The 12,413-nt window shown below is 51.7% G+C and overlaps 4 protein-coding genes across 4 annotated transcripts; 3 read left to right on the forward strand and 1 right to left on the reverse strand.

Moving 5' to 3' along the window:
• Window positions 1–56: 56 nt before the first annotated feature.
• On the forward strand, window positions 57–3,286 carry JCM6883_002756 (fungal specific transcription factor domain-containing protein; the record flags this gene model as incomplete). Its single annotated transcript, XM_076631528.1, has 13 exons — window positions 57–403; window positions 471–709; window positions 776–828; window positions 895–1,093; window positions 1,152–1,258; window positions 1,328–1,489; window positions 1,553–1,829; window positions 1,898–1,998; window positions 2,061–2,289; window positions 2,349–2,475; window positions 2,541–2,562; window positions 2,634–3,121; window positions 3,184–3,286. 13 exons carry the CDS (start codon window positions 57–59, stop codon window positions 3,284–3,286), a joined length of 2,454 nt encoding a protein of 817 aa, XP_076488589.1.
• Window positions 3,287–3,692: 406 nt separating this feature from the next.
• Window positions 3,693–6,842, forward strand: JCM6883_002757 (uncharacterized protein; the record flags this gene model as incomplete). The annotated part of the gene is made up of 9 exons (XM_076631529.1): window positions 3,693–3,799; window positions 3,930–4,013; window positions 4,078–4,672; window positions 4,742–4,944; window positions 5,004–5,384; window positions 5,447–5,790; window positions 5,864–5,969; window positions 6,035–6,266; window positions 6,330–6,842. 9 exons carry the CDS (start codon window positions 3,693–3,695, stop codon window positions 6,840–6,842), a joined length of 2,565 nt encoding a protein of 854 aa, XP_076488590.1.
• A 297-nt stretch (window positions 6,843–7,139) lies between these two features.
• Window positions 7,140–7,932, forward strand: JCM6883_002758 (uncharacterized protein; the record flags this gene model as incomplete). Its single annotated transcript, XM_076631530.1, has 4 exons — window positions 7,140–7,288; window positions 7,375–7,601; window positions 7,664–7,692; window positions 7,753–7,932. 4 exons carry the CDS (start codon window positions 7,140–7,142, stop codon window positions 7,930–7,932), a joined length of 585 nt encoding a protein of 194 aa, XP_076488591.1.
• A 301-nt stretch (window positions 7,933–8,233) lies between these two features.
• Window positions 8,234–12,096, reverse strand: JCM6883_002759 (uncharacterized protein; the record flags this gene model as incomplete). The annotated part of the gene is made up of 6 exons (XM_076631531.1): window positions 8,234–8,707; window positions 8,785–9,491; window positions 9,575–9,988; window positions 10,057–10,969; window positions 11,037–11,736; window positions 12,041–12,096. 6 exons carry the CDS (start codon window positions 12,094–12,096, stop codon window positions 8,234–8,236), a joined length of 3,264 nt encoding a protein of 1,087 aa, XP_076488592.1.
• Between the last annotated feature and the right edge of the window lie 317 nt (window positions 12,097–12,413).

The raw sequence follows: 12,413 nt of genomic DNA on the forward strand, positions 1-12,413 counted from the left end.
TTTCTCTCCACGCCGGTCTTATCGTTTCTCTCACCGGAACAACCGAACTTGAAGCGATGGCTCAGCCTGGCTCCAGTCAACATCACCAAGAATCACCACTAGTTCGTTCCAGCACCCTCAAGCGCTCGCTAGAAGCAACCGAATCGATCGAAGGTTCTCCTCCTCTCCCTTCGGCCGTAATCGGATCTTCCACCGCCTCGGGAAAGGCATCAACAGGACAGAGTGCAACCAAGAAACGAATCACTCGCAAACGAGCCATCCTCAGCTGTCGGAATTGCACGACGAGAAAGATTCGGTGTGAGAGAGATCAACCAGGATCGGCTTGCAGGGCATGTGAGAAACGAGGGGAATCAGCTCTGTGTGACCCAGGATCAACTCCGGGAGCTAACAATGGCAACTCGAGGTAAGCTTGTAACAATCCTCCTCCTCCGTCTCTACTGCCGATGTTGACTCAGAACCGATACTCGCAGCGATCTCAATTGTAACGACCACAGAGCCGATCTCGAACGGAGAGTCTCACACCTCGAGAACATGCTACTAGGTCAAGGTCTACCTCCGCAACATCAGAGGAGGATCTCGACAGTGACGGCGAATGGAGCTTCCCCTTCAAATTCTGCTGCTGGAGGAGGAGCGAACGAAACAGTGCGTGCAAAGTCAGAAGGTAGTCTGAGCGAGACGGAAGAAGCTGCAATGACGCTCGAGGATATCGGTAGGTCCCCTCAAGGAGAAGAAATGAAGAGAAAGAAAACTGAGCTTCAATTTTTCGTCCGCTCAGCGGTCAATGTCCGAGTCTCGGCTCCTCAAGCAGTTCGTCAAATCGCCGCACCGGTGAGTCACTTCAACAACGCCACATGCTCTTAGCGCTTTGATTGAACTTGACACTTGGATGAAAAGGCGCACCCTTACGGTTCAGCTGCGGCTCTTCCTCCACCACCTCACAGTGCTTCTCGCTATCGAGAATCGTTACTCGTTCCTCAAATCACAAAGAGATGGCGTTTCGTGTTGGAGGATCTTTACTCAGGTCTACCTCCGAAGCCAAAAATGGACTTTCTCATTCAATACTATTTCACAAACGTCAGCTGGTTCTGGCTTCGTAAGTTTCTCCCTGTATCTGACTCTGACTGCGGGCGCTAACAATGTTGAACTGCTAGCCTATCATACACCAACGTTCCTCTCTGAGTATGAGGTGTTTCATCAACTTTGGAGAGAAGGACGACAACTAGAAATCGATCCTCTTTGGCTTGCGGTTCTCTTCCTTGTGAGCTTGATCTACGGATTCGAGAACTCCGCGATGTTCAGGTCGCTGACTCGCGCTCTCGCCTGAAAGACCCTCGCGATTTCTGCCAATTCGATCGACTACCTCCCTCCCGGTTCCGATTTCACGCACGAAGAGTTGACTGGGATGTTCTCGAGGTACTTTGAAGATGGTCGAGCAGCAATCGATTGCGGAGATGGCTATGGCACTTTCGCAAGGATCAGGACGATTCAGGTGAGCGCGTCTGGATTCCATTCAGGTCTCTTGAGCGCTGACTCACTTCAACCCCGTTCGCAGGCTACGGTTCTTCTCGGTCCCCTCGCTCTCAACTCGGGAGATCCTGGACGGGTCGACATTCTCATTCCTTACGTCGCGGCTTCAGTGCGTCTCAGTCAACAATTGGGACTAGACAAACTCGGTTCGGATCCAACGGTGATGCCGACGTGTCAAGATCCCGCTTTACCGCCTGGCAGCTGTTCTCTGCGACGAGAGATCGCCTTGAAAGCTTTCCATGGTCTGTGTCACATCGATCAAACTACTTTCAGATGTCGACCAGTTTTACCCATGCATCTCGGTAACCTTTCCCCGACTCGAACCCCACGAAGTTCGTTTACGTGAGCTCACCTTTCGTTCTCTTGTCAGTTGACTGCTCGTTCCCCGGAAACTACAACGATCAAGACCTTTCGCCCGATGGACTCACGAATCCGGCTCCATCGGATGTTCGCACGATCGCTGCCTATGAGGTACGTTTGAACCTCTCCTTCGCACGAAGTCACGAGCTGACAGAAGGTTTGACGACCTACAGACTCTTCGCTTCCGAGTCGGAATGATCCAACGAGCGTTCCACGACACGGTTGTTCTCGACCCTTCCTACACCTACGCGACCGTCATGCACTGCGATACGGAGATGAGGAATCTACTCGAAGAGTACGAACTTGAGCGACCGGAGCCGAACGAAACGACACCGATGTTTTGGGCGAGGATCTTTTCTCTACAAAACATCAACATTCGGTTGATTCGTTTCCATCGACCTTGTGAGTCTCAACGAGTTCAAGTGAAAGGAGCTCCGAGTTAATCCGAACGTTCAATATAGTCGCTTCGAAGGGCTACAGAGATCCGACTTTCAGGAAAGCGACAGATCTGGCTCTCGCCTCGGCACGAATAGTTCTCGAAACCCAAAAGGAGTTGGACAGGACTCAGTGCCCTCTCGTCAAGGACTGGTGAGCAGGTTTATTGGTGATTAGAAACGTTCGGCTCAGACTAATCCGGTTCCTTCTTCCATCAGCTATCAATTGAACCACGTTCAAGTGAGTTGGGACACTGTCCTCTCCCGGTTTCTCCCTCGTGTTCTCAGCTGACGTATTCTACTCGTTCTCAGATCGCTATTGTCGTCTTATTCTCGACGATCTGGTACGATCAAGAACCCGAATCGCAACCTAGCGCCGACTACCGATTGATCAGCGATGCGACTGGAGCTTTCCACCGCGCTCTCTCCTCGATCCGCGAACGGGTCCGCAACGTCGCTCGACAATCACTCCTTGTCGTTCAATGTCTCTTCGAAGCTTATCACAACCGACCGAACAACCGTCAGACCGAAACTTACGCTCAAGTCCTCAAGAGGATCAGTTTGATCGTTACCGAAGCAGAACGTCGAGCCAGTACAATTCCTCAGCCTCCTACTACTGCTCATTACCCTGGTCCTCCGGGTATCGCCCCACCTGGTCACTCGTCGTCGGGACCTGTCGATTCTCGAGGAGTTCTCATCGATACGAATGGAGCTCAACACGCTCAACTTCAACACCATCAGCCATCTCCGCAATCACAACCTGCTTACCAGAACGGTTATCCGGTCTATCAACGTCCTGGGTCAGTCGACCTTTGCGCTTCGTGATGATTTCGATTAACTGACCAAGTCTTATCGTTAATAGTACTTCCTCTGACGCTTCGATCACACCGCACGACCTTCACTTCGACATCGCATCAGAGCTTGGTTTCGAATGGATGTCGGGATTCCCTCAGAACGTCAACTAGCACTTCTCCTGTTCAAACTGTATCACTTTCTCGATTCTCCTTCTCACCGCAAAACCTAAAATGTACTTCCCTCCCCTCGTCGTTTGCGCTCTTTGCTACTTTCTCCTCATTGTTGCTATCAGTCCTACCTTTCAATTGACCGTCTTTTTTGTCACCCGCGGGTTGGAAACATTTCGGACGAGATTCGTTTCCTCATCCGCCCTCTCGCATTTTCGCTATCCGCTTTCACGACCAGTCGCGTTCAACCTATATCGTCGCTAAGATCGAGCAACGAGCGCGCCTGACCTCTCCTTCGAATCGACGCGGCTAATTCGACCTTGATCTCTTGAGAACAAAACAATCGCCATCTCTACCCGGAATCGCAATCAGACGAAGCAGAAAGAAGCAGTAGACCTTCAAGGAAGTTATGGCGGACTCTGTGGCCGAAACTTCGAGTGCCAATCTCGCCGTTTTACCAGAAAGATCTGCGAGAAGTTGTGGGAACTGTGCTCGAGCGAAGAGGTCGTGCGATAGGTGAGTGGTACTCTAGGACATTTCCTTGCATATCGAGCATTCGACTGTGCAGCCTCCCGGCCGGAGAGAAGAATAGCGAGCATCGGAAACAGACGAAACTGACTTTCTCTTTCCTTCTTCTGCTGTACAGGAACGTTCCTTGCGGGGCATGCGTCAAGAGGAATCAAGCGGCGAGCTGTCAGTCACAGCCAAGGAAGAGAAAGTCGAAAGTTGGGTGAGCGATTTCGAATTTTCATTTTCCTCAACAACGAGCTGAATTCCTCGCACCTCTCGCACAGTGTCGATCCAACACAAGAACTAGATACTCGTCGACGATCGGCACTCGAAGAACTCGCCTTGTTTCGACAAACGCTCGATTCCCTGAAAGCGCGTTTGCCCTCTCTCGAATATTTCATCGCAAACTCGTCGGTTAAAGAGGGAGAAGAGTCCAAGGAGTTGGATGAGATTGTTAAGACGTTTGGAGATCCGGTCACAGACCTTGGAGAGGTAGCTGAAGAAGGAAACGCTTCTACATCGAAACGGCCGAATTTACCCTCGATCGGATCCTCAAGGGACCTCGAACCAGCGCCGAAGAAACAGAAGAAGGAAACGACAGATGAAAGCGAAGTGAATGTACAAGCGGCGATCGACTTGGAATTCTCGGCGTTGGGTCGACCACGGCGGAACGAATGGAATTCGAATTCACATCAACCTCTGCTTCACGACACTGAAGAAGGTTCTCCGAGTCACCACTACGCGATATTGGCGCCTGATCCACCCTCCGACTCTCCTCTCTCGCTATTCCACGATAACGAAAGCCTCTCCAGCGCTGCACCCTCTCCTCTCGAAGAAGACGTGATCTTCCGGACAGGACTCGATAGATACGGTTGGCATGTGAGTCCTGTCTGTCGCGATCACTCTTCTTCTCGCCAATTGTCTGATACAAAGGGATTGATCTCACAGCATTCGGTCATTCATCGACCGACGTTCTACGGTCAACTCACAGCATTCCGAGAATTGAGAGAAGACCGTTTCGACCGAGCCTCTCTCGCTTGGATGAGTACCTACTTTGCATTGTTAGCTGTTAGTACAAAGCTTCTCAGCGACGACGAGCAGAACGAGCTGGAATGGTCAGAGGAAGAAACGAGTGAAGCAGCAGCTCGATGGTAAGCCTCGAGTCTCTACCCCCTCAGTTTGTTCTGCTGACATGGATCGTTTGGCCCAGGTTCAATTGCTCGATCTCTTGCTTGTATCGACACAACTTTCTCCAAGCGCAAGACTTCGAATGCCTCAAAGCTATATCTCTCCTCGTTCTTTCGGGTCGAGACTGTGGATCCGCTACACTCATCGCATCTCTCCTCTCCTCCGGTATCTCAATCGCACAAGATCTCGGCCTGCATCGACTTCCGACGGACGAACAATGGGATCAATCTTTGAAAGGGAAACCAGCTCGACTGAGGGCGAAATCGTTGATAGAACGGGAGATGAAGAAGAGAGTTTTGTGGGCACTTGTGCATTCAGAATGGTTCGCAATTCCATTCAAGGGGTATTCTCTGTTGGCCAAGTTGAGGATCGAAACGCCTCTGCCGCTGAACGCTACCGACGAGTGAGTCTTCGTCCTCTTCTGCTAATCTCTGCTCGAGCTGACTCTCTCCCGTTCTCCTCCAGCGACCTCGCTACCGGAAACATTATCAATCGACCTCGCGACGAGTTCACCTACTCTTCGTGGCTGATCCAGTACATCGAAATCGGAGCAAGCATGGCCAGCGCTTTCGAGAGTAAAGATATCATCACGAAGGTCTCGTCCTCACAAGCTTATCAAGCTTTCCTCCAAGCCGACAAACAGCTCGAAGCGATGCTCACAAATCTCCCTGCATGGCTCAAAGCGGACGGACCAACTTCAGGAATGCCAGAATCGATCGATCCAAATCACCTCCGTTCGACGTTCCTCATCTCCCTCGAACACAAGATCTTGTCGATTCATCGTCCTTTTCTTTCGAAGCCATCTCGAGGTGAGTTCGATCGCGTCATCTGCCGGGGAAGTCAAGCTCACTGGTTGTTCTCGCGTTTTTTGTACTCATCCAGCTACGACTTACGCTTTCTCGCATCGTCGTGTTGTCGACGCCGCTCGTGCAATCCTCCGAGAAGCTACTCGAATACGGGGTGTTCGAATTTGGACAGTTCTATATCAGTAAGTCTCGTCTCGATCTGCGCTGGGAGATCCCTTGAGCTGACTTGATGTCTCTCTCCTCACAGTATCTCGGTCGCTTCTTTCTCGATGTCTCTCGAGCTCTTCGAACAGCTCAAGAACCCGACTCCCGACAATGAAGCGATTCGAAACGAAATTCTCTCCGCGTTACCGACTCTCGAAGGCCTCAAATACTCGAGTCAGATCGCCGAGCGAGGTTTGAACCTAGTCTTGCCCCTTCTCGCCGACGAGAAACGATTACAGAATGAGGTCGTCACGGACAAGAAGGGGAAACGAAAGGTAAGATTGCCCTTTCGAGGACGTTTTTCGAGAGGCGACAACTGACTTCTCGCGTGTCATTAGCTCAAGTCAACTACTGTACCCAGTCGTAATGCACCCACCGGTACATCGTCGTCATCCTTTGCTCTCGCGCAATCTCCTCCGGCGACCGGTCTTCCCCTTCCTCAACCTCCCAACTCATCCCTCTTCGATCAGTCAAATCCAAACTTCTTCCCCTCTCGCGCTCCTTCTGCCTCGCCGTCACTACCCTCTCACGCCTCGCCCAGCTCGAACACGATCCCACTTCCTTCACCGTTTGATCCGTCGGTCCCAGCCTGGCTTTACGGCAAGAACTTCCTCTATTCCCACTTGAGCGGTTCGACAACCGGTGGAGGACCGCCACCTCAGCTTCCAGGCTACGCCGCGAATCCGTATGGAAGTCAAATGTGGTCGTTGCCTCCGACGCAGAGTCATGAACCTTGGGGATGGGGGGGATTCGGGTCAGGAATTGGAGCGGAAGGAGGAGGGAACGAGACTGGAGATCGGTCAATGAGGAGTAGGGAGACGACGGAAGATGGAGAAGAGGGTGCACGGTAGATGCTGTGATCGGTAGTCCGGGTGAGATAGCTCGAGGAGAACTCACTGGAACTCTGTGTGTTTCGAGCACGGTCGAGCTTGGTGTCTTTCCCGCGAGTTCGAAGCTGTTTCCCCGTCGCAAAGTTCTTGGACAGAACAAACCGAGCTCTCGAGGAAGACCCACTTCAGAACCTTCTGCATGCACAGCCTCGCGAAGGGCTCCACTTCTTCCTCTCAGAAAGAACCCTTCCGACAATTTCTTCTCTGACGTTTCTTGCTCTCCTACGCCTCACTCCACACCTCGAACTCGGCAGCAGAATGCTCAAGAATCCTATTCCACCTTCCGCGCTCAACTCTCACCAACCTCAAGCTCAAACTCCGGTTCCTCCTTTGACTCTCGAATGTCATTCGCAGGGGTTCACGGGGAGAGATCAGGTCTTGGTCGAGGAAGGATCCGATACGATCATGTAAGCGCTCAACGTCTCTCCTCGTTGCACTCCTCGTACGAAAGTTATGAGAACTCATTTCACTCGTGCTCGAACCGCCTGAATAGGTTCTACTACGACCATCATTCCGGGTTTGGAGGCTGGTCTTCCGAGTTGAAAGCAGGCGGTCCAGAAGGACCTATCGTCTGTAGAGCGAAGAAAGGTTGGACCTCAGATTTCAAGGTTCAACTGCCTGATGGGAGAGAGGCAGACTGTGTAAAGACAGGGATGATGTCGGTCACGCATGAGTTCGTGTCTCCGACTTCAGGGACTAGGTACAAGTGGAAGAACGTCGGTGAGTTTCGTGTCGAATTTTGCGGTGCAAGGGTGACAACGGACTCGAGCTCGGTTTCGTAGGAATTCCTGGTTCGGGGACTGAACTTGCAGTGAGCGGCTCTTTGTCTCCTTCTGTATCTCGAGTACTGATTCGAAACCTACTGCGTTAGCTCGCAGACCTGACGATCCCCAATGAACAAAGGATCGTGGCCACATGGGATGAACGGTCGACATGGAGTCGAAAGAACGGCATCTTAAGACTGTCGAGGGATTACATGCACGAACTCGAAGTAGTCTGCACGACGAGCTTGGCAATGTATGCTCTCGAACGAGCGAGACAAGGGAAGTGATAAACCGGTTGACTTGTTCCCCATCTCCTCCTCCTCCTCCTTTTCCCCCTATGCTGTCTATAGTCTCTTCTTTTGTACTGTTGTATCAAGTCTCTTTCCTTGTACATGCTCTCGAAATCTCTGAGTCTGCCCGACGAAGGATTGAGAGGAAGAGAATGCAAGATGCGGTTGCGAAAGAACAGGCAGTAAGATTAAGGAGACAGTGAAAAGATGGAGAAGAGCGTTCTCAGATGACGAGACGGGGTAAATTATCGTCAATGGAGCAAGAGGGATGCCAGACAGAGCTGAAAGGAGAGACGACTCAGGATTGTTTCGCTAACAAAGTCTGCAACTGTCCCATCGCCGTTAACCTCCTCCTTCTCTTCTGCACTCCCATCGTCTCCGACCCATCCTGATTCTCCCTCGGCGTCACTCTCCGCTCAGGTTCTGGAGAAGTCGAATTTTCTTCAGTCGTTCCTTGGCCTCCTCCACCACCTTCGACAAGATCGAACAGTGGCATTTCCCTCGGATGTATGATTCTCGATAACCTATTCAACGTCGCCGTTCGATCGACGCAAGGTTGGAGAGTCTTTCGACCGAACGTCGTCCCGGGGGTTGAAGCGCCTAGGAAACGAGAGGAAGGGAGAGGGTCTTCGAAGATGTTGGTGAAGCAGGTGTCGCATGATCTGGCGAGTCGATCTTCTTGTGAAGGGGTAGAGACTTTCGGGTACGATGGACTAGGAGAGCTCGAAGAGGAAGAGGAGGAGGAGAGGAGATATCCCGGAATGATGAAATACTGATTCCCACAAAGAAAACACCGAACGAATTAGCAACGAAGCTCGATACAGTCGACCCAAAAGAGCAGTGACTCACCTTTGTCGAACATTTCCAACAAACGACTCCACCACACAACCTGCAATGATGTTTCCTCCTCCACAGCCCAAACGAATCTCCACACCTCATACATTTATCCGCTTTCGAATCGGGTACCCACACTGGCGCGTGATACGCTTCAATCACTTTGTATTCGATTCGATCCGACGAGAGTTGGTCTTCTTCGACGTCGGGAGTGGCGGAGGAAGAAGGGATGAAAGCGGATGTGATCGCTTGGACCGCATCGGACGGTCGCATTTCGCTCCAACGACGAACTCGAGCGAGACTCGGACGCCCTACTGGAGGAGAACCATTCGAAGAGGGAGATTGTGTCGGGGAAGGGCTAATCGACGAAGGAAGTGGGATAGGTGGCGATTCCTGAGGAGACTCGGTTCGAAGAGGTGAAGTCGCGATCGGAAACTCCAACGTCTGTAACTCATCTCCCGGAGTCGGAGGGATCGTCCCGAGTTGTGGTATGTTCGAGACCTGCCTTGCTAGCCGAGGAGGAGTTGCGAGGAAGGAGGAACGATCCTTACTCGGTGAAGGGAGTGAAACCCTTCTCTCCGTTTTCGACGAGAGCGAAGCGTCCGAAGAAGGAGCTACCGAGTCGTAGATTGTCGCGCGTTGAAGAGTTCGTCGATCATTCATCAAGGCGGCTTTCGCGTCCCGGACGGCGTCGAGCCACGAAAGTTTCGTTTCGAGGGAATCTACACATCCCAATCCAACAAGAAAACTCTGTCAGGTTGACGATCCATGAGAGTAGAGAAGAAGAAGAGAGGGTGAGACTGACCAGCATAAACCGCGAAAGATTTCCTCGTCGTCAAAACTTCAAATCCATACTTCCTCTGACCCTCCTCACTTCCCACAACCGTCACATCCTCCAACTCGAACCGATCTACCATCTTGTATGTCTGTTCCATCGTCGTCGACGAGGCCGCTGATTCTTCTCCTCCGTTGAGAACTCCCGAAATTCCCAATCCCCATTGTTCGACGGAAACTGCATGTAAAAGGATATCGTTGAACAAGAAGAACGTTCGAGTTTGTTCTTTTCCTGATCGGTTGAATTTTTGGAGAGAACCGTGTTTGACGAGTTGACGACCAGGGGAAAGGAGGGGAAACTCGAGGGAAGAGAAACATCTTTGTAGGTCGAGAATAGCGAGATCGTGTGTATGAGATTCTATCTGCGAGTCGAGATGAGTCGCAACTATCCCCTCATCGACTCACGCGTCAGTCACTAACGAGGGAGAAGGGAGGAAGGGGAAGAAGGCTCACCTGAATCAACAAGATTGAAAGCCATTTGTAAATCCCTCAAATCTGGATGATCCCTCTCCGTAAACTCCAATAATTCAATCAATAATAACCTATACCTCGGAACTCTCTGTACGATATTGAGTAACATTCCTCCTAATCCAATTTTCCCTCCTTGAGAACTGACTCTTCTAGTCTTGACGAATTCTTTCCATCGAGAAGACGCCGATTCTGCTGAGGTGGAGAGAGCTGTTGGATCTTGACGACGTTCGAGCTGAGAGAGTCGGGAGAGGGAACCGGAAAAGTTGGCGACGAAGAGAGAATATTGTTTCAAGAACGGAACGATCGGGAGGAGAGTCTTTCCGAGTCTCAGAGGAGGCGCCGGAGGACGCCGCGAAGAATGACGAGGAGTGACAGTCGGCTCAAGAGGGACAGAAACGGCTTGACTCTCATGAGGCGTCGAAGGACCAGAACTTTCGATCGTTCCCCCGCTACTACTCAGACCGAGTTCAACTGATCCAGTCGTCGTCGACGAGGAGGAGAGGTCTAGCGTAGTTGAGATCGAGAGAGGTTCGGATGGTCGTTCAGGAACAGCTTCGTTGAGGGTGAGAAGCATGACATGCGAGAGATTGAGCACGTCCGTGAAATTCGAAAACACTTCGTTGATCTCCCTTCGACTTAGGATCGGTTCATTCGTTGTCATCGTCGGATTTGAGCTCGGGGGAGTCGGAGGAGTCGAGGGTGTGGTTGAGGAAGAGGATAAAAAGGTGTCGCTGGTTGAAGTGCGAGATCGAGCGGCGGGAGGAGGAGAAGGATCGTAGGACGAGCTACGAGGTGAGATGTTTGGGGATGTGACGGTCGAGGAATAGCGATTCGAAGCTCGACGAGAGAGAGGATCGGTGGGTGGGAGAGCGTTCAATAGAGGTTGATAGTAATTCTGCGCGAAGCCGAAAAGACAAGTCAGTTCAACTCGACGGGAAACAGTAAGGCTTGTAAACTCTTACTGCGTCGATCTCTTCGAGTACTTGTACATAAGCGTTCTCTGTATCCCTCAATTCTTCCGCGATTCTCAACCTCTTTTCTTCCCGTTTCCTTCTTTCTTCCTCCGTGTATTCGGACAATTTCTTCGGTCTCAAGGGACTCGAAGATCTGTCCCTCGCTCTTCCATCGACTGAAGACTCGTGGTTGAGCACGGAAGTGAAAGAAGGTAATCTCCCTGGAGGAGGTAACGAATGTCTCGAACGATTCCTGATTAACCCTGTCCCACTCGCACTCTTCTGAATCACCTCATCCTTCGTTCCGTCCTCCTCGCTTCTCACTTTCTCCGCCCCGTTCGCGTCCTCCTCTTCCTCCTCCTCGACGCTTCCGAAGCTTCCAACACTCGCTACACTGATCCTATTCCTCGTCCCATTCCCCATCCCATTCGATCCATGGCTCGCCGCTCCAGGAGTCCCCACAATGGATTGATGTCTCGACTGCACGACCGATGCCGGTAGCGAAGCATGTCTCGATCTCAGCAGGAGAGGGGGACGTTGTGATCTCGTCGAAGTCGAGGAGGAAGTCGAGGCGATCGAGAGTCGATGAGAGGTGATTTCGAGGGAGGTACGCGGTGAACGGAGAGCTGGGGGACGGGAGCGAACGACGGGAGAGACGCCGGTAGAAGCAGAAGGAGAAGTCGGGGAAGAGGGGAATGGAAGTGAGGGACTGCGAGGGAGCGGTGAAGCGAATTGAGTGGGATCGTGTGTGACGTTCTCGAATGAGAGTGGGAGTAGGGTTCTGCGAAACGAGACAGGAGAATAGGGGAGCAAGAGGAGAGATTAGCGAACAATGTTGAATGATCAGAAAGGAAAATCTTCTGTGCTCGACACCAACTGATTGAGAGCAGCTCGCCCCCAGCACGACTACTCTACCAGCGCAAACTCCATTGCGGATGCCCCGTATTGACCCGAGTCGACACCTACCCCGTCTCTTCCCTTGATGATGATGAAGCGAAAAAAGTGGAACTCACCGGCTCTCTGGCCTCGCGTGATCACCCGAATCAGCTTCTGCACCATTCTCTTGCATCTCTTTGGTATCTGCTGCGCTCCCCAAGTCGACGAAGAGGGAGGCAGGAATCGGTTGGGAAGAGGGGAACGAGCGGCCGTTCCTTTGTTCACGAAGAAGCTTCCGTGCTGTGATCCGAAGTACAAGAGTGGGAAAGCTGGAAAGGATTGAGATGGTTAAATGGAGCGGAGATGTCGATCGTGGAAGAAGAGAGAAAGAAGAGTGAATGCGTCGACTTTGCATGGAAAGAGGACTGAGCGCGTCGATCGGAAAAATCGAACACGTCTTCGAGGTTAGTTGACAGACATTCGAGAGAGTATAGCTACTCACGTAGATGG

The sequence above is a fragment of the Sporobolomyces salmoneus genome (assembly GCF_050403485.1).
Source record: "Sporobolomyces salmoneus JCM6883 DNA, S_salmoneus_JCM6883_v1_ctg17, whole genome shotgun sequence".
NCBI classification, from domain to species: Eukaryota; Fungi; Basidiomycota; class Microbotryomycetes; order Sporidiobolales; family Sporidiobolaceae; genus Sporobolomyces; species Sporobolomyces salmoneus.